At 46.4% G+C, this 19,840-nt stretch overlaps 1 protein-coding gene across 11 annotated transcripts in view; it reads right to left on the bottom strand.

Annotated features, from left to right (window-relative positions):
* The window catches only part of MINK1 (misshapen like kinase 1), a 59,453-nt gene that overhangs the window by 13,251 nt on the left and 26,362 nt on the right, over nt 1-19,840 (bottom strand). For all 11 annotated transcript variants that reach the window (XM_049861582.1, XM_049861580.1, XM_049861579.1 and 8 more), the window contains exons 2-7: nt 5,171-5,236; nt 3,427-3,483; nt 3,210-3,335; nt 1,220-1,330; nt 682-772; nt 78-208 (exon numbers count right to left, since the gene is read on the bottom strand). In XM_049861582.1, the coding sequence (XP_049717539.1) occupies nt 78-208; nt 682-772; nt 1,220-1,330; nt 3,210-3,335; nt 3,427-3,483; nt 5,171-5,236 (582 nt within the window). The remainder of the gene's footprint in view (nt 1-77; nt 209-681; nt 773-1,219; nt 1,331-3,209; nt 3,336-3,426; nt 3,484-5,170; nt 5,237-19,840) is intronic.

Raw genomic sequence — 19,840 nt, 5'->3', positions numbered from 1 at the left:
GCTCAGGCCCCCATTGTATTCAGTCATTCCCATCTCACTTCCTATCCTTGGCTGCCCCTTTACTTTCCACTTCATACCCTGTAATCATAGGTGGCGTCGGGGTTCTCGTCACAGGCGATGACCTCTGGGGCCATCCAATAAGGGGTCCCGATGAAAGTGTTCCGCCTGCCCACAGTGCGGTCAAGCTGGGCACTCACCCCAAAATCCACTGTGAAAGACATCGGGGAGGAGTCAGGACAGAGCCAGGCCTGCTGCCCTGGCCTCTCAGTCCTATATGCAGGTGCCCCATGGAGCTGAGGTCCTTGTCCTGCCCAAATGCCTCCCAGGCCCCTCTTCCACCCCACCAGCTTCCTGAGGAGCCTGGCCTAGTCCTCCTGCATCTTGGGGGAAAATAAGGTGAAAGGACCAAGGGACAGGGTCCAGGCAGGAAGGGCCATAACATCCCATTCCCCCAAATGGACCCACATAGAACCTGGTACATAGTAAGTAGCAGGCAAAAAGCTTCTCGAGTGGTTTTCAGCAGGAGGCAGGGCATCCCAGGGGAGGAGAGGGGAAGGGGGAGGGGACAAGTCTCCCCGGTATACAGGGAGTTGGACTTGAACCACCAGAGGGAAAGCGGGGGCTCTCCTGCTCGGTCCTGGATGTGAGTGGGCCCGTCTGCCTCAGAAGAAATCAGCTCACCTAGCTTGACCTCAGCATTCTCTGTCAGCAGCACATTCTGCCCCTTGATGTCTCGATGGATCACTTTGTGGGCGTGGAGATGGGCCAGACCCTGGGACAGGAGACCAGGAGAATTAGCTTGGTGTTGGACGGGATGGGACAGAGGGAGGAGGTCTAAGTGAGCTGGGGGAGCAGGCGGGGGCTAAGCCAGTCCAGACAGGGCTGGGCTCAAGGAGCAGACCTTCTCCCCCAGGAGCCCACGCACAGGCTGAGCTTTTCTGGGGATGCTGCCTCAGTGCTGACTCCCTGTGGGTACCCAGGAGTTGCAGGGTTACAGGTGGAGGTGTGGCACAGCTTCAAAGCAGAGGGGCTTGTCTCCCCCAACAGCCTGAGAGTTTCCTAAGGCTTGGGACCCATTTCCACCCCCCTCCCCGGCCTCTCCCATCAGACTAGCTGCTCCCTAAGGAGGCCTCAGTCACATCTGCTCCCCGGTGCTGGGGAAGGTCTACGTCCTCGGAGAAGCTGCGGCCTGGCGTGCACAGCCCAGCCCGGGGCTCACCCTGAGGATCTCCCTGCAGATGTAGGCGATGCAGTCCTCCTTCAGGGCGTTCCCTTTTGTGTTCTTTACCAGGTCGGTCACTGAGCCAGCACCACAGAACTCCATCACCAGCTGTGGCCCAGGAAGGCACCAGAAGGAAAAACAGCAGTCAGGCATGGCCTCTCCCTTCCCCTGCTAGAACCCTGCAAGGGGGCCAGAGGCTTGGGGCTAGAACTGGTGTTCCAGGCTGGAGGGGTGGGGCCACCTGACCCCCTCCCAAAGGCCACAGACCATCCTGGGATTAGGAGAGAAGGGGAAGGGAATGTGGAAGGGAGGACATGGTAGGTGGGGCCAGAACCCGACACTGTAAGCAAGATTACGTGGTATGTGTATGTGCCTTGGGGAAGGACCCAATGCTTTCATCAGATTCTCATCCCAAAATGGCCAAGGACTATTGGTCTGAAGCAGACGTCAGCAAACTGTGGCCTGCAGCCTATTCTTGTACAGCCAGTGGGCTAAGAATGGTTTTTACATGTTGAATGGTTGGGAAAAAATTCAAAGAATATTTTGTGACACATGAAAATTAAATTCAAACTTTAGTCTTCTAAGTAAAGTTTTCAGGGACACAGTTACGTTTGCTCCTTTACATGCTGGCTGTGGCTGCTTCCTGGTACAAGGGCAGAAGGGAGTAGCTGCGACAGAGACCATGTGGCCAGCAGAGCCTAAGATAGTTACTGTCTGGCCCTTCACAGAAAGTTTGCCAATCCCTGGCCCTGAGGCAAGAAAGGGCCTACGAATCAGCCATCCTCCAGTGCTGCCAGAGACAAAAACAGTGCATGAGGTCTACCCGAGAGCTGCAGGAGAGAAACCCCCAGAGCCAGGGACCAGCAGGGAGAGGAGGAGAGATCCCTGTCTGTACGTTCAGGGAAGGACCACTAAGACTCAGAAACAGAGCTCAAATGGGAAGCCGGCTTGAACCATTCCCTGAGGAATCACTGGACGTTTTCTAGAAGCCACATCCGTCCAGGAAAAGCCCGGATGGGACACATATATCTCCACATGCAATAACAGTAATTTGCATATGCCAAGTCGGGGTCAGCACTTCAACAGCAGAGCACAGTGGGAGGTGCGGACTGTGCCATCCGGGTCCAGAAGGGGGCGCCTGGCCACTAGCGCCTGGCCTCTGGTCCTCAATGATCGCCCCCTACGCACATCTGACAGGCACACCTGCCTGAGGTTACTATGCATGGGTGTGCACATGTGTGTTTATGCACGTGTATGTGTCCCATAATGCTAAGAGCCTTAGAGGCGGGAACCAGGGCTCATCTGTGTCAGGTACACAGAAGGTGCTCGATAAGTGGTTGCTGTCTGGCTGACTACTGTAGGGAGAGGCTCCCATAGCCATCGCTGTGTTCCCTGCTACTCTCTCCTCCAGGTGCAGCTGACAGAATCAGCTGCCATCAGTGCCCAAGCAAGAGAGGAGAATGGTTCTTGGGGAAAGTTTTAGGCCAGGAGAGAATTTGGATGTAGCGCAAAAGAGCTACCGCAGGCTCTGGTTAGAACAGTCATACACAGAGGCTTGTGCACTGCCAGGAAGTGTCCAAGTCCTGTCACCTCTCAGAAATATTTTGGTCTGTTGCTTCTTTCCCAGGAGCTATGCTCAAAAGCAGGAGAACCGACGGACTAACGTCCTTATGGTCTCCTCTAGCCGTAACCAGGCTTATACTGCTCACTATTGGGTGCCTGCCAGACAGTATGAGGTACTGGGTATGGCAAAGGTTGGGGCAGCCCCAGAGCCCCTGTCACCCAAACGCTCAGAGGACGAGGTGCTGTACTATGTGTAGGGCTGGAGTGTGGGGCCTGGGTGGGTCACAAGGTCCCTCCAGATTCAGAGACAGGAGAGGGTGTCTAGATAAGAAGAGACTCCGGGGTGCTGACACCAGGCTCCAAAGGAGCAGCCTAGAGACAGAAAATGTGGGAGGGGCGGGCAGGAGGGAGAGGCCATTCTCACCCAGAGCTGGTCATCGTTGCCTGGAGGGCTCTTCTTGATGAAGGCCCCGTAGTAGGTGGCGATGTTGCGGTGGTGAGAGTATTTTTTCAGCATGTTGATCTCCTGTTTGATCTCCTCCTCCTCGTCCTAGGTGAATGGGAGGAGGCGAGCCCTGAGATCCCCCCCACTCCCCTCTTCAGGGTTCCAACCCTCCCTCCACCCAGGCTCCGCTCCCTACCTCCGTGACATCCATGACCTTGATGGCAGCCAGCTGCCCAGTCTTGACGTGCCGACCCTGTCGGACAGAAAGTCGGGCATGGAGAGACCCAGTCTATGCTCAGGGACAACAGCTGAGCAGGCTGATTCGGAGAGGCCACCTCTTTTGACTGTCTTCTGTCTTAGCAAGTACCTCTCATCGTGGCCAGACACCTCAACTTATGTGTGGGTCAGAGGGGTAGACAGAAGGGAGAGAGCTCCTGAGCCATATGACTAATGGAAAAACCAACTAAACTGGACATCTAACATGTGCCATGAAGATGAAGGGTCTCCTCTCGTTAAAAAAAAAAAAAAAAAAAATGAGAGAGAAAACAAGAAACATGTATGCTCTGCTCCAGCCTTTCTGGCTTGGACTTTGAACAAATTTAAAGTTAGACCAAGGAGGGAGAGATACCTTCTCCATCCTATAATGCAGGCTGGTGGGAGTTGGCTGGGGAAGGAGGCTAGGAAGGGAGGGCTTTTCCTCTCTCATCTTCTACACACGACAAGACGCCTTGGTGCTTTCCTGACCCACTCCCTTCTAGACAGGAGGCCTTTCCCGTAACCGGCACCGTCCCCAGGCTTTTGGTTGTTGTTGACGGGGAAAGAATAAAGACAGAACCGAGATTTCAGAGAACTCAGGGAAACACAGAGGGACCGACTGGCATGGCCGATGCCCCATCAGTCCTAATGGAGACAAACTTCCCCTTCTAGGGTGTGTCCCTGCATTCCCTCCTCCCCCTTCCCAGGGGTCCTCTAAGGCTTGGAGAGGACAGTCCAAGGCATCCTGGGGAGGAGCAGTGTCGGGAGGCAGCCCCTCGTGGGGACAGACGTGGGCACTGGGTTATTTTTATCCTCAGCAGCCACTCAAGACCCCAAGTCCAGAGAGGCAGTAGAACCCAGAGCTGTTATTTCCATGGCAACAACTAGGCAGAGATGGGGGGAGGAGTATGCCTGTTTTTCCAAAGCTTACAAGGGAAGAAGGGTTAAGAGAAAGGCAGGTGGTCCTAGTGACCCAGGGATTCAGGCCCCAGAGTTGCAGAGGAGACTTGGAAAAATAACAGGTGTCTCATCTGAAGACAAAGCAGCAGGTGTGTGCTCGAGGGGGTTAATCCAGCTCCAGGGCAGCATCACCTTGAACGCCCCCCCACCGCTGCGGGCACCTCCCTGTCCAAGTGTGACCAGTGGACAGCCCATGTGAGGGGCTGGCCAGGCTGAGGGCTACATTCAGTAGTTTTGCTGAGTCAGTGAGGGGAGGCGGCCTTCCAAGCAGAAGGCTGAGCTCCACCTCCAGCTCTGCTGCAGGCCAGCTGTGGGGACTCATCAAAGTCACTGCCCTCTACACAGGGTACCCCCAAATCCAAGTCCTGGGTCTCTTTGTGATCTTGGGAGGAGCCAAACTTGCACCTCTGACCCCTGAGCTGACACATACATCATATATCCGTCCCACTTCCTCTCCCAGCTCTAGGCTGCACACTGCCTCCCCATCCCACACCCCACCCAGCTCTAGACCTGTTCCTGCTACGCCCAGGACCAGTTCTAAACCCTCCACTTCCTGCCGCTCCCTTTCCTCCTGACTTCTGTTCTCTCCTCTTCTCTTTCCCAGGTCCTTTCCCTTGGCTCCTGTAATTGCCATAACCCCCAGCCCCAAATCTCTAGACCTTTCACCCCTTGTGAAAGGGCCCAAAGGAGGTGGAGGTGACACTTCTGTACCATTCAAGTCTCACCTTGTACACCTGTCCATAGGTTCCATTGCCGACCACCTCCACCAGCTCAAAGATTCCAGCAGGGTCCTGAGGGGAAGGGAGATAGAACAAGGTGTCGGAACTTCAAGAAAGGATCATGTAGCTCAAGGGAGGGTGGCAAAGAAGTATTCAATCAGGACAGTGAGTGAACACTCACGTATTACTAGGGGGCCTGCAGGAGGAAACCTGCCAACCAGCTGCCCTTTCCTGTTACAGAGTTAGTGTGCGACAAGAAAGAGGTGAAAGAAAACTGAGACAGAGCCTTGGCAGCTTTTCAGAGACATGCTTCCTATATCAAACCGGTGATGAACTCTGTCAATCTGTGCCCTCATCTTTGTAAAATAGGACACCACAGTATACGTACCTCTAGGGTTGGTGTAAGTTATAAATGAGGTAATGCCCATAAAATGCTTAAAACAATGCCTGGCACAGAGCGTGTGCTCAATAAAAGTTAATTATCATTACTATTGTTTTATTTTTTAGTAATGCTTTACTTATCTGGGGCCTCTTCCCTTTCCATATGAAGCTGATGATTTGTTTCTCCATCTCATTAAAAAATGCCGTTGGAATTTGGATCAGTACTGCATTGTATCTATAGATCACTTTGGGTAGAAGTGACTTTTTTGTACAATGTTGAGTCTTCCTAACCATGAGCGAGGTATGTTTCTCCACTTACGTAGGTCTCTTTTGGTTTCCTGCAGTAGTGTCTTGTAGTTCTCTTTGTATAGGTCTTTTATGTCTCTGCTTAGGTTTATTCCTAAGTATTTTATCTTCTTGGGGGCTACTGTAAATGGTATTGATTTGGTGATTTCTTCTTCGATGTTTTCTTTATTGGTATAGAGGAATGCAACTGATTTTTGTATGTTTATCTTGTATCCTGATACTTTGATGAAATCTATTAGTTTCAGTAGTTTTCTTTGTATAAGATCATACTATCTGCAAATAGAGATACCTTTACTTCTTCCTTACCAGTCTGGATGCCCTTCATTTCTTTTTTCTAGCCTAAGTGCTCTGACTAGGACCTCCAGCACAATGTTGAGTAAGAGTGGTGATAAAGGGCATCGTTGTCTGGTTCCACATTCTCAAGGGGAGTGCTTTCAGACTCTCTCCATTTAGGATGATGTTGGCTGTTGGCTCTGTATAAATGCCCTTTCTTATGTTGAGGAACTTCCCTTCTGTTCCTATTTTGCTCAGAGTTTTTATCATAAACGGGTGTTTGACTGTGTCAAATGCCTTTTCTGCATCAATTGATAAGATCCTGTGGTTCTTGTTTTCTAATATTTAAACCATCCCTGCATACCTGGTATGAATCCCACTTGGTCATGGTGAATTATTTTTTGATATGTTGTTGATTTCTATGGGCTAGAATTTTGTTGAGGATTTCTGCGTCTATGTTCGTGAGGGATACTGGTCTGTAATTTCCTTTTTGTGTAGTGGCTTTACCTGGTTTTGGTATCAGAGTTATGCTGGCTTCACAGAACGAGTTTGGGAGTATTCCATCCTTTTCTATGCTCTGAAATACCTTTAGTAGTAGTGGTGTTAACTCTTCTCTGAAAGTTTGGTAGAATTCTCCAGTGATGCTGTCAGGATCAGGGTTTTTTTTGATGGGAGTTTTAAAATTACCTTTCCAATCTCTCCTTTTGTTATAGGCTTATTTAATTGTTCTAACTCTGTGTTAATGTAGGTAGGTAGTGTGTTTCTAGAAACGTGTCCATTTCCTCTAGGTTTTCAAATTTGTTAGAGTACAATTTTTCATAGTAATCTGTTATGATTCTTTTAATCTCAGTTGTGTCTGTTGTAATATCACCCATCTCATTTCTTATCTGGGTTATTTGCTTCCTCTCCTGTTTTTCTTTTGTCAGTTTGGCCAATGGTTTATTGATTTTGTTGATCTTTCCAAAGAATCAGCTTTTGGTCTTATTAACTCTTTCAATTGTTTTTCTGTTTTCTACTTCATTTAATTCTGCTCTAATTTTTACTATTTGCTTTCTTCTGGTGCCCGAGGGCTTCTTTTGCTGCTCTATTTGTTTGAGTTGTAGGGATAATTCTTTGATTTTGCCCCTTTCTCCTTTTTTGGGTGTGCTTTTATTGCTATAAATTGACCTCTGAGCACTGCTTTTGCCTTGTCCCAAAAGTTCTGGTAGGAAGTGTTTTCATTCTCATTTGATTCTAGGAATTTCTTTATTCCTTCCTTAATTTTCTTTTATTTTTTAAAAGCAGGGGTGGGGAGAGCTAGCAGGGAGCAGGGCTTAGAGAGCCACCACTCTTTAATCCCTGTCCCCCCGCCCCGTCCTTCTGAGTCTGAGGGCCTCCAGGTCTGCATCTGAGGGCAGTAGAAGGGACTTCCAAGGAGGGAGCAAGCAGATGATAGTGAGACAGGGCTGCAGGAGGGGCAGGCTGGGAAGGGAGAACTTTCTGTCCCACTTCCCTGAGCCAGGCAGTGCCAGGAGGAGAAGGCCTGGAGGGCTGGAACAAAGCCTCCAAAGAGGCTCATCCTCCTGCTGGGCCAAGAGCGGGCAAGCCTGGCCTCGAAGCAACACAGCTGCTGCCTGGAGGCCACCCACCCCTCCTGGCAGGACCTTTTTTTTTTAGAGAGAGAGAGAGAGAGAAGCTGGGAGGCAGAGCTGCCAGCTGAGGGAGAGATGCTGCTGGGCACTGCCCAGGCTCCTGCGCCTCCTGCACACCAGCTCTGGAACTTCCCAGGGCAGGCCCCTCCCTACCACTTGCAGGACTGAGAGGGGAGGCAGAAGGCGAGGCTGTTGCTTAGGAGAGAAACTCTCCAAGGAACACTTGGGTCTCTGTCTGATAACCCTAGAAGTATATCCTCTAAAACTCTTTTATCCCTGATTTTAAAAACCAATATAGGACTTGTGGAAACAAAAAACAAGCCTTCACCCACTGAGGTAGGTACAAGGGAGATGACTTGGGCATGCTGGGGACAGGGACACCAGCTCCAGGCTTCTTAAGAGCATTCTTGTCATCTGCTGTCTTTACACATTTTCTCTGGGAAGGGAACTGGAGGACAAGAAATGGACCCCTGGCCCCTGTACTTCCCATCACAGCCTGTGTCACAATGCATGTAAACGTGTTATTTACTTGACTGTAAATTCCCTGAGGGTCCTCCTTGCTCATCAGATATGCCCAGCACATCACTGAGGGGCCAGCACACAGCAGCCTAAAAGAACACCCCAGGTCCCAGGTGGACACCCCAAGGAGGGCCTACCGTGCCTCTTCTTCCTGCTCTGGAGGAAGGTGTGATGGCAAGTGAAAAGGTGTTCCCTCCATGTGCTCTGAAGGAGACCAGACCAAGAACTGCCTGAATCTATGTCCAATTGTTTAGTTTTAGCTCCAGCTACTAAAAAATTTTAACAGGTCTAAAAAGCAGCAGGCCTCACAAGAAAGGAAGGAGTTGTCCCTGCAGGCAGTGGGGGAGGCTAACAGTGCTTCGTCTGACGCTGTGAGCTGCAAGGAACCTGGAGGAAGTTATTAGACGCTCAACACACTTCCCTCAAGATTTCCCCCAAAAGAAGAGCTCATCGATTCTGGGGCCTTTTAGCTCTGACTCCTGGGAAGTCCTTTCTTGCATCTAACTTTAGTTTTTCCTGAGATGGAGGAAGACAAGAAAAATGAGATATGGTTATAATTTTTTGGAAGCTCCTAATCTAAGAAAGAAAATATCATGGGCCTGTCAGAGTTATAATGATACACCACCATCAAGTCAGCTCAAATCAAATTAATTTTGTAATTCTGACTTCTTCCCACACTGATAATGGCAGGATAGAAGAGCAATCTTCGAGGTCTGATACCGTGGGCTCGAACACTGATTTCATGGTTTCAAGCCTGTTTCCTTATCTATAACCTTCTCTGTAAGATAAGATAGCCACACCTACTTAAAAAAGCTTACTCTGAGAGGAAAATGGAGGCAGTGCATGTGACAGCGGGCCATTCAGGGTGGCGAACAGTTCCAGCTCTTGTCAGTCACAGCACTGTTTCCCTACGCCTCCTTCCTTCTCCACATCACAGTCACCCCGTCCTGTCATCTCTCTCCAAAATGTCCCTGATGTGTCTCTTCCTCTCCGTTCCTGAAGCTGCCGCCCCAGGCCCATCCCTCCCGCCTCGCTGCATCTCCCTTCTGCTGCCGCTGCCATATTTAACCTTCCTAAAACGGGGCTTTCCTAATTTTCCTCTTCTGCCCCAGAACCAGCATGGCTCCCGCTGCTTAGAGAAAAGTGTCCAAACACCGCAGCCTGACACTTAAAGTTGCTCCATCATTAATCAACCCCTAAGTATTTTCTGAACAATGTCTACATCAGATGGAGCTAGGCTCTAATCAGGGAAAATCTATAAGGCAACCCAATCTTATTTTATTCATCTATTAAATATTTATTGAGCACTTGTGATATAACTCCTGAATTCAGCACAATAGGGAGCTCAAAGATATGTAAGAAACACTTATTTTCCCTCAAGGACCTTATACTTTTACAGACAGGCCACGTCCCCAAACATGGATACGCGGCAGTGTATGACTGTACGCCCTAAGGCCAGAAGAAGGTACTCGCGGCATTAAGAAACCACCTGGACACTTCTACACTGCTGGTGGGAATGTCAAATGGTACAACCACTTTGGAAACTGATTTGGCGCTTCCTTAAAAAGCTAGAAATAGAACTACCATACAATCCAGCAATCCCACTCCTTGGAATATGTCCTAGAGAAATAAGAGCCTTTACACGAACAGATACAGGCACACCCATGCTCACTGCAGCACTGTTTACAATAGCAAAAAGATGGAAGCGATCAAGGTGCCCACCAACAGATGAATGGATAAATAAATTATGGTATATTCACACAATGGAATACTACACATCGATAAAGAACAGTGATGAATCTGTGAAACATTTCATAACATGGAGGAATCTGAAGGCATTATGCTGAGTGAAATTAGTCAGCTGCAAAAGAACAAATATTGTATAAGACCACTATTATAAGAACAAGAGAAATAGTTTAAACAGAGAAAAAAATATTCTTTGATGGTTACAAGAGGGGGGAGGGAGGGGGGTATTCACTAATTAGATAGTAGATGAGAACTACTTTAGGTGAAAGGAAAGACAACACACAATACAGGAGAGGTCAGCACAACTGGACTAAACCAAAAGCAAAGAAGTTTCCTGAATAAACTGAACGCTTCAAAGGCCAGCGTAGCAGGGGCGGGGTTTGGCAACCATGGTTTCAGGGGACATCTAAGTCAATTGGCATAATAAAATCTATTAAGAAAACATTCTGCATCCCCCTTCGGAGAGTGGTGTCTAGGGTCTTAAACCCTAGCAAGCAGCCATCTAAAATGCACCAATTGGTCTCAATCCACCTGGTGCAAAGGAGAGGGAAGAACGCCAAAGACACAAGGTAATTATAAGCCCAAGAGACAGAAAGGACCACATAAACCAGAAACTACATCAGCCTGAGACCAGAAGAACTAGGTGGTGCCTGGCTACAGCCAATGACTGCCCTGACAGGGAACACAACAGAAAACCCCTGAGGGAGCAGGAGAGCAGTGGAATGCAGACCTCAAATTCTTGTAAAAAGACCAGACTTAATGGTCTGACTGAGCCTAGAAGGACCCCAGAGGTCATGGTCCCCAGACCTTCTGTGAGCCCAAGACAGGAACCATTCCTAAGGCCAACTCTTCAGATAGGGATTGGACTGGACCATAGCATAGAAAATGATACTGGTGAGGAGTGAGCTTCTTGGATCAAGTAGACACAGGAGACTATGTGGGCAGCTGCTGTGTGGAGGGGAGAAGAGGAGGCAGAGGGGGACAGAAGCTAGCCGAATGGACATGAAAATAGAGAGTAGAGGGAAGGAGTGTTGCTGTCTCATTAGGAGTATACAGCAAGGTGTTTATAAATTTTTGTATGAGAATCCGGCTTGATTTGTAAACTTTCACTTAAGGCACGATAAAAGTTAAAAAAAAAAAAAAAAGAAATCACCTGGTAGAGTGGAAGCATCATTGGATAAGGAGTGGGAAGAGTGACTTTCTAATGAGAACTCTGTATTAGCTGTGGTCCCTGGGTAAGTATTTAACTGCTTGAGGCCTCATTTTCTTCCCACAAATTAAGGGAGCCAGGCTGGGTAAAAAGTCCACTTTAGGATTTCAGAGCACAGAAAGAAACTCTGGTTGGGAATGTGAGGCAGGCTTCCCAGAGGAGATGGTATTTGAGCTGGGCTATGGAGGGGGGTAAAAGTTTTCAACTGGTGAGAGGAACTGAAGAATGGGAAAGGTCACGCCATGCTGAGGGACGGAGGTTTGGGTTTAGATGTTGAGTCTGAAGTGTCAGGGGATGCACAGGAGTAGATGTCTGTCAGGCAGTAAGAAACAAGGGACTGGAGGTCATTCATTTGTGTTAGCATCGGAGACAGATCAGACACCATAGTGAGGGAGAGTGCACAGGGAAAGAGGAATAAGTCCAGGAATGCCACAAGCTACATATTAGAGCAAAAGGAGAAGAGATACCAGAGAGGAGATGCTCATGGAGGCTGTCCATCAGGAAGGACAATGTGACCAATGGTCTCAGATGCCGCAAAGTGGTCAGAGAGCAGTGAGGAAAGCACCGCTGGCCTTTGCGCCTGGAAAAACACTGGAAACCTCTGTGGGAACTGCAGCTGTGAGAAGAGGAGGCAGACAGTGAGGGCTGGAGAGGACATGGCGTGATGAGGAAGTGGAGGCTACGGGTGCAGCACCTCCCTGGAGAAGTCCAACTTTGAAAGGAAGGGTGAAATCAGATGATGGCAAGAGGAGGAGGCAACTGGGTCAGACAAAAGAATTTTCAAAATAGGGAAGATTTCTCAGGCTTGTGGGAGGGAAGAAGCCTAAAGGGAGGAGTCTGATAAGTCTAGAGGAATTTTCATTTTTTTTATGATATGTATATTTATTTATTTCTTAGTATATAAATTGTGTCAATTGTGGCTTTTACCGGTTTACAGTACTGATAAAATACAATGGTGCCTACTTCTCTCTCACACTCATACCCAAGGATTCGAACATTCCAAAATGCATACTGTAGCTCAAATATGATTTATACATTGGTTCAGACCCTTCAAATACTGGGCCTGTCGGGGTACCTGGGCACGCCCTTTGATGGTGACCAGGAGACACGCCTCCAGAGGGAGGTACTCTATCCTGGGAAGCCACCAGCAGTCTGGGCTTGACCCTGCACGCTGGCCCAGCTCTGTAATGACACTGCTGCATGCCTTCTTCAGCACTTTCTCTTGGTGCTCACATTCTTTGTTCTCAGTAGTCTGACTCTTGTCCAGTCAGCTGCTGGAAGGTGGGAAGAGATGGGAACAAGGGCAGGGGTAATTAAAGAGGAGGAAGGAGAGAGAAGTGAAGAGGCGGTGGTCTGCTGGGGTAAAGGGAAAGTAAAATGAGGGAGCTCAGTTAACACCCAGTGATCTTGATTTCCTGGTTAAGTTGGAGGGCACATCATCTGCTAAGGACAAGGGGAGGCCTGTATGGGGGGAAGCTTGGGAATAGATGCCGTGCGGGGTGCTTTAGGTCAGTGGTTCTCAAAAATCAGGGTACCCAAGAATCACCTGGGAATCAGATTTCTAGGCCGCACCGTCAAGGATTCTGATTTAGCACCACAGGTCTGGGGGTGGGACAGGAATCTGCATATTTAATACACACCCTGGATGGTTCTAATTCAGAGGGTCAGTGGACTTATTTTGAGAAGCACTGTTTTACGGAGTTACTAATAGGTGAGGGGAAGGTGTAGGCCATCTGGGAGCAGCAGGGATTCCAGGGAAATCAGGCACTCCAATGGACTACTGAACCTCCTGTAACAGCTCCACAGCACCTCTATCCTCACTGACTTCCTTCCCAGGTACACAACTCCTGCCCATCATGTTGTACGTTTATGTGGCCAGCCTTCTCTAAAAGTGACTTCTCACTTACCGGCCTAGCCAAATTCCAAGTTCTTTCCAGGAAGTCTTCCCTAGCTACTTGAGCCTACCACAAGATAGCCCACGTGTGAAGTTCTTTTTTTTTTTAATTCTTTGTTTTATTATCATTTCCATTTTCCAGAGTGGAAATGTTTTAGAGAAGAAAAATACATTTTAGAAGAAATTCACTAACACAAAGCCTCTTTTTTGGTAAAACTGCTTTATATTTTTTTCCCACTGCCACAGTTAACATGAAGCCCTTGTGAAAAGAGAAAACCAGCTGTCATTGAGTTAGTTCTGACTCATGGTGCCCCCATGTGTGTAAAAGTAGAACTGTGCTCCTGCGCTCCACCGGGTTTTCAATGACTGATTTTTCAAAAGTAGGTTGTCAGGCCTTTCTTCCCCACACACGAATTTCAATCTCAATTTCCCATGAACTTCAATCTCATTTTTACGTATTTACCTCATGTCCACCATGAGTTTAAGTTTCTCAAGAACAGGACTAAACATACTTTTTTTTTTTTAAATAAACCTTATGAACGAAACAAAGATATCTGCTCTTGCCATGTCTATTCAACATTGTACTGGAGGTTCTAGCCAGGCCAATTAGGCAAGAAAAAGATTAGACAAGAATAAAAGGCATCCAGATTGGAAAGAAAGAAGTAAAGCTACCTCTATTTGCAGATGACATGATATTGTATATAGAAAATCCTAAGGAAGACATTAAAAATCTACTAGAGCTAATAGAAGAGTTCAGCAAGGTTACAGGATATACGACCAATATACAAAAGTCAGTGGTATTTCTATACACTTTAATGAATAATCTAAAAATGAAATTAGAGAAACAATTTCATTTACAATACCATCAAAAGAAAAACATCAAAAGGAATAAATTTAACCAAAGAAGTGTCAGATTTGTACACTGAATACTATAAAGCATTGCTGAAAAAAATTAAAGAAGTAATGGAAGGTAAATGGAAAGCTATCCCATGTTCACGAATCAGAAGACTTAATACTGTAAGACCTACATATTAAGTTTGTAAGATCTACGAATTCAATACAATCCTATCAAAATCCCAGCTGGCTTCTCTGCAGGAACTGACAAGCCATTCCTAAAATTCATATGGAATGCAAGGAACTCAGAATAGACAAAGTTGAAAGCCTCACACTTGCTGATTTTCAAAACTTACTACCAAGTTCTTCAAAGAAAACACAGGAGTAAATCTTCATGACCTTGTGTCATGCATTGAATTGTGTCCCCCCAAAATATCTGTCAACTTGGCTAGGTCATGATTCCCAGTATTGTATGATTATCTACCACTTTATCATTGGATGTGACCTCCCAATGCTTTGTAAATCCTATCACTATGACATAATAAAATGGGTTAGCGGCAGTTATATTGATGAGATCGACAAGATTACATAGTGTCTTAAGCCAATCTCTTTTGAGATATAAAAGAGCAGAGAGACATGGGTACCTCATACCACCAAGGAGGCAGTGCTAGAAGCAGTGCGAGTCCTTTAGACCTGAGGTTCCTGCGCTGAGTTGCTCCAGACCAAGGAAAGACTGATGACAAGGACCTTTCTCTAGAACTGACAGAGAGAAAAAGCCTTCCCTTGGAGCTGGGGCCCTGAATGCTGACTTGTAGCCTACGGAACTGTGAGAAAATAAACTTCTCTTTGTTAAAGCCATCCACTTGTGGTATTTCTGTTAGAGCAGCACTAGATGAGTAAGACACTTGGGATCAGGCATTTGTTTGTTAGACACCAAAAGCACAAGTGACAAAGGAAAAAAGTAGATAAATTGGACTTCATCAAATGAAAAACTTTTGTGCTTCAAAAGATACCATCAAGAAAGCGAAAAGACAACCCAAAGAATGGGATAAATTATTTGCAAATTATATTCTGATAAGAGACTTGTATTTGAAATATAAAATGGATTCCTACAACTTAATAATAAAAGACAAATAACCCAATTTATAAGAAAAAAAAAAAAGAGTAAAGGGTCTGAATAAACGTTTCTCCAAAAAATATATACAATGGTCAATAAGCACAAGAAAAGATGCCCAACATCATTAGTCATTGTTGTTACAAGCTATCGAGTCAGTCCAACTCACAGCAACCTTATATATAATAGAACAAAATGTTCCTCGAAATCATTGCTATGCTTGAGCCCATTGTTGCCGCCACCGTATCAGTACATCTCACTGAGGGCCTCCCTCTTTTCTGCTGACCTTCTACTTTACCAAGAAGGGTGCCCATCTCCAGGGAAATGCAAATCAAAATCACAATGAGATACCATGTAACATCCACTAAAAAAACCAACACCCATTGCAGCTGAGTGGATTCCAACTCTCGTGGTGACCCTCTAGAATGCCTGTAATCAAAAAGACAATAACAAGTGTTGGTGAGGATGTGGAGAAACTGGAGCCCTCAGCCATTGCTGGTGTGAATATAAAATGATGCCCCTGCTTGGAAAACAGGTAGTTCCTCAAAACGTGAAACAGTTACAATGTGACCCAGCAGTTCCACTCCTACATATATACCTAAGAGAATTAAAAGCACGTGTCCACACACACACAAAAAACTATACAGGAATGTTTATAGAAGCATTATTCATAACAGCCCAAAAGTAGAAACAGCACAGTGCCCATCAAGTGATGAATATGTAAGTAAGGTGTGGTGTATGTCCAAACAAGGAAATGTTATTCAGTCATAAAAAGGAATGAAGTCCTGATATATGCCGCAACACAGAGGAACCTTAAACACATTCTGCCGAGTGATACACGTCAGTCACAAAAGGTTCTATTTATGTGAAATGTCCAGAACAGGCAAATTCATAAAGACAGAAAGTAAATTAGTGGTTCCCCAGGGTTGGGGAGTAGGGGAATGGGGAGTGACTGCTAATGGGTATGGGGTTTCTTTCTGGAGTGATGAAAATGTTCTGAAATTAGGTAATAGCGCAAGTCTATGAATATACTAAAAGCCACTTTAAAATACTTTAAAAGAGTGAATTTTATGGTATGTTAATTATACCTCAATAAAGCTGTTATTAATCCTAAGAGCACTTTTCATAGTGCTTAAAAAATTGTTGCTTAAATGACAGTTTCCTCTCAAACAAAGTTATCCTACTAACATGGAAGGGAAACCTTAAAGGGCTTCTGGGCTAATAACACATATGAAAAGGTCCTGAGAAAAACACTGAAAATGACAATATGAAATCACTCACATGATTTAAGAGTTAGGCAACTTGGTTTCTATTCTTAGTTCTACTGCTAACTGGCTATGCATTTGGGGGCCAGCCACTTCATCCCTCTGGGTTCCTCCTCAAGAAAATAGGAAAACTACTCCTTTCCAGTTCTAATTCTATGATTCCAAATGTTCAAATCCACACTCCATGAAGCTGCCAACCTAATAATATTTATTGCTTCCTTACCGTGTGCCAGGAACTGTGCTAGGCTGGGGAATAAAGTAGTGAATAAAACGAGGCAGTCTCTGCCATAATGGTGTTTACACTCTGATGGGGGAGAGAGAAATTAAACGGTGCTGCAGTTATAACTGTGCTAAGTCCTATGTGCTACGTACATACAGAACAAACTTAACAGAGTCTGGGGAACCAGGGAAAGGCTCTTCTGAGGAAGAGGTGGAGTCCCTAAGTGGTGCCAATGGTTAGTGCACTTGGCTGCTAGCCAAAAGGTTGGAGGTTTGAGTTCACCCAGAGGCACCTCGGAAGAAGGACCTGGTGATCTATGTCCCAAAAAATCAGCCACTGAAAACCCTATGGATCACAGTTCTAGTATGACACACATAGGGTCACTAGGAGTCAGAACTGACTGATAAAGAAGATATATGTAAGCTCTGGTCTAAAAGCCTTCCCAGTACTTTCCTTCCAAAAAATGAATGCTATTTTCTGGCTCTTAGCTTTACTACCTTACAATATTTCCCATATTACCTAGCCTCCGCATAGTCCCTTAATAATTATTATAGCTAGCAATGTTTGAACACTTTCCTTGTTCCTGGTACTGCTGAGCACCCCAGGAGTATAATTTCACTGCAAACTTTGAAGTAGGTACTGCTACATCCATTTCACAGGTGGAGGAAGTTTAGCGTAACTGAAGCTCTTGTCCAGGGTTATACACAGCTAGGACGTGGTGGAGCCAAGATATGATCCCAAAATTTTGGTTCCAAGGCTCGCAGTGTGTTTTGTCCTGCTCACAGCTCCTACTTACCTAATAGACCATGCTCTGAACACCTGGGCCCCTTTCTTGCCCCACCCATAGCTTATAAATCCAAGAGATGGGTTCTTGACTGTTACGGATTGAATTGTGTCCCCCCAAAATGTGTGTCAACTTGGCTAGGCCATGATTCCCAGAACTGTGTGACTGTCCACCACTTTGTCATCTGACATGATTTTCCTATGTGTTGTAAATCCTAGCTTTATGATGTTAATGAGGCAGGATCAGAGGCAATTATGTTAATGAGACAGGACTCAATCTACAGGGTTAGGTTGTAACTTGAGTCAATCTCTTTTGAGATATAAAAGAGAGAAGCACAGAGACACGGGGGACCTCATGCCGCCAAGAAAGTAGCACTGGGGGCAGAGCATGTTCTTTGGACCTGGAGTCCCTGTGCTGAGAAGCTCCTAGACCAGGGGAAGATTGATGACAAGGACCTTCCCAGAGCCAACAAAGACAAAGCCTTCTCCTGGAGCTGGCACCCTGAATTCAGACTTAAAGCCTCCTAGACTGCAAGAGAATAAATTTCTGTTTGTTAAAGCCATCCACTTGTGGTATTTCTGTTAAAGCAGCACTAGATGACTAAGACCCTGACCCAAGAGCAGCCAGGCCAAGACTGAAGAGAAAACATGAGCTAGGGCAAATTTCCCTCTCAGTCACTCCAATTAAGAAACCCAGAAGGAAGATGCTAGATAGTACATGGAAAGCCAGGGCTGGAGAGGCCATTCATTTTCTCAGGTAAGAGAAAGCAGAAGCTGTTAGGGAGCAGAGAGGACCAGCTGGTACATGGAGAACTAAGCAGATGTGCGGGGAAAGGGAATGAGTGTGACAGAGAGGGAGATGGAAGTGGGAGAGAGGTTGACTGACTGATTCTATTCGTCCCCTGGCGTTACCATGAATTGAGAGCTGGCTCTGCTGCAGCTCTTGTGCTCAAATTCCAATGAGACTGTAGATCTTAGGTAAATAAAAAATTGTATTGATAGTCAAGTACTGTTCTAAACACTTTACACATATCAAGTAATTTAATCCTCACATCTAGCACCTGTCTGTCAGTATGTTGTACTGTGGTGGCTTACACGTTGCTATGATGCTATGCCACCAGTATTTCAAAGGCCTGTGGGGACACCCATGGTGGACAGGTTTTAGCACAGCTTCCAGAATAAAAGAGACTAGGAAGAAAGGCCTGGCGATCTATGTCAGAACTCAATCAAAACCTTACAGATCACAACAGAATATTGTCCGATATAGTGCTGCACTATGGCAGTCACTTTTCCAAACACTTTATACATATCAACTGATTTAATCCTCACACCCACCGTTCGTCTCTCAGTTTGTCATACTGTGGTGGCTTGTGTGTTCCTATGATGCTGGGAACTATGTCACCGGTATTTCAAATACCAGCAGGGTCACCCATAGTGGACAAGTTTCAGTGGAGATTCCAGGCTAAGACGGACTAGGAAGAAGGTACTGGCAGTCTACTTCTGAAAAATCGTCCAGTGAAAACGTTATGAACAGCAGCGGAGCACTGTCTGATACGGTGCGGACCAAGCAGCTTTTCATGCTGTCATGCGTAGGGTCATTATCAGTCAGAGACGACTCGATGACACCTAACGACATAGTGCTGCAACGATGGACTCGGGCTTACCAGTGATCGTGAACTTGGTGCAGGACTGGGCAACGTTTTGTGCTGTCGTACATGGAATCTTCATGAGTCAGAGCCGCTCGACAGCAACTAACATCAACAATCCTCACGTAACTCCAAGAGGAGGATACTATGCTATTCCCCATTTTACAGATGAGGAAACCGAAGAAGCTAAGTGCAGTTAAGTAACTTGCCCAAAAAGCTAATTAACTGGAGAGCTGGGATTCGAACACATGTAGCCTGGCTCTAGTCTATGCTACACTCTCCCTTTACGTGACCCAGCTTGAGCAGGTTCCTTGCCACCAACGAGCTGCACCACAACATCACCAACTTCTCACACAATTATGTCTCACTTCCCCAAGTAGAAGAGAAGCTCTCTAGGGGCAGGAACCATGTTCAGTGGCACCTGGGTGTTGCACAGCACGACAGTTATGTAGACTTGTACTGTGATGAGCGCCAGAGGGAAGAACAGCAGAGGTGTTTTATCTGTGCAGCTCTGAACCTGTGTCATACAGAAGACTGCTCTTGTTGCATAGTGAGCAGTGGAGTAAGTCTGTGGCTGCTTTCTTCTCCCTCCCTAGATAGTACGTTACTAAGCATTTCTTGTCCTCTCGAATTTTACACATACTAAAATTTCACACAGTCTTCAGTTGATGAAGAGGCTGTGAAAAGTATTATAAAAGTGTCAGGATCAATCGCTGCAATAGGGCTCTTGAGACCAGTAGCAGACCCCTCCTGTACGTCAACAGTCACAGACATGTCACCTGCACGGCACTTTACACAGTATGATGTCCTTTACGATATAATTATACAGACTGCTTTGTTCAGATACAAAGGGA

The sequence above is a fragment of the Elephas maximus genome, chromosome 19 (assembly GCF_024166365.1).
Source record: "Elephas maximus indicus isolate mEleMax1 chromosome 19, mEleMax1 primary haplotype, whole genome shotgun sequence".
Taxonomy (NCBI): Eukaryota; Metazoa; Chordata; class Mammalia; order Proboscidea; family Elephantidae; genus Elephas; species Elephas maximus.
Note: the sequence above shows the minus strand (reverse complement) of the source record. Positions and strands in the feature narration are given on the sequence as shown.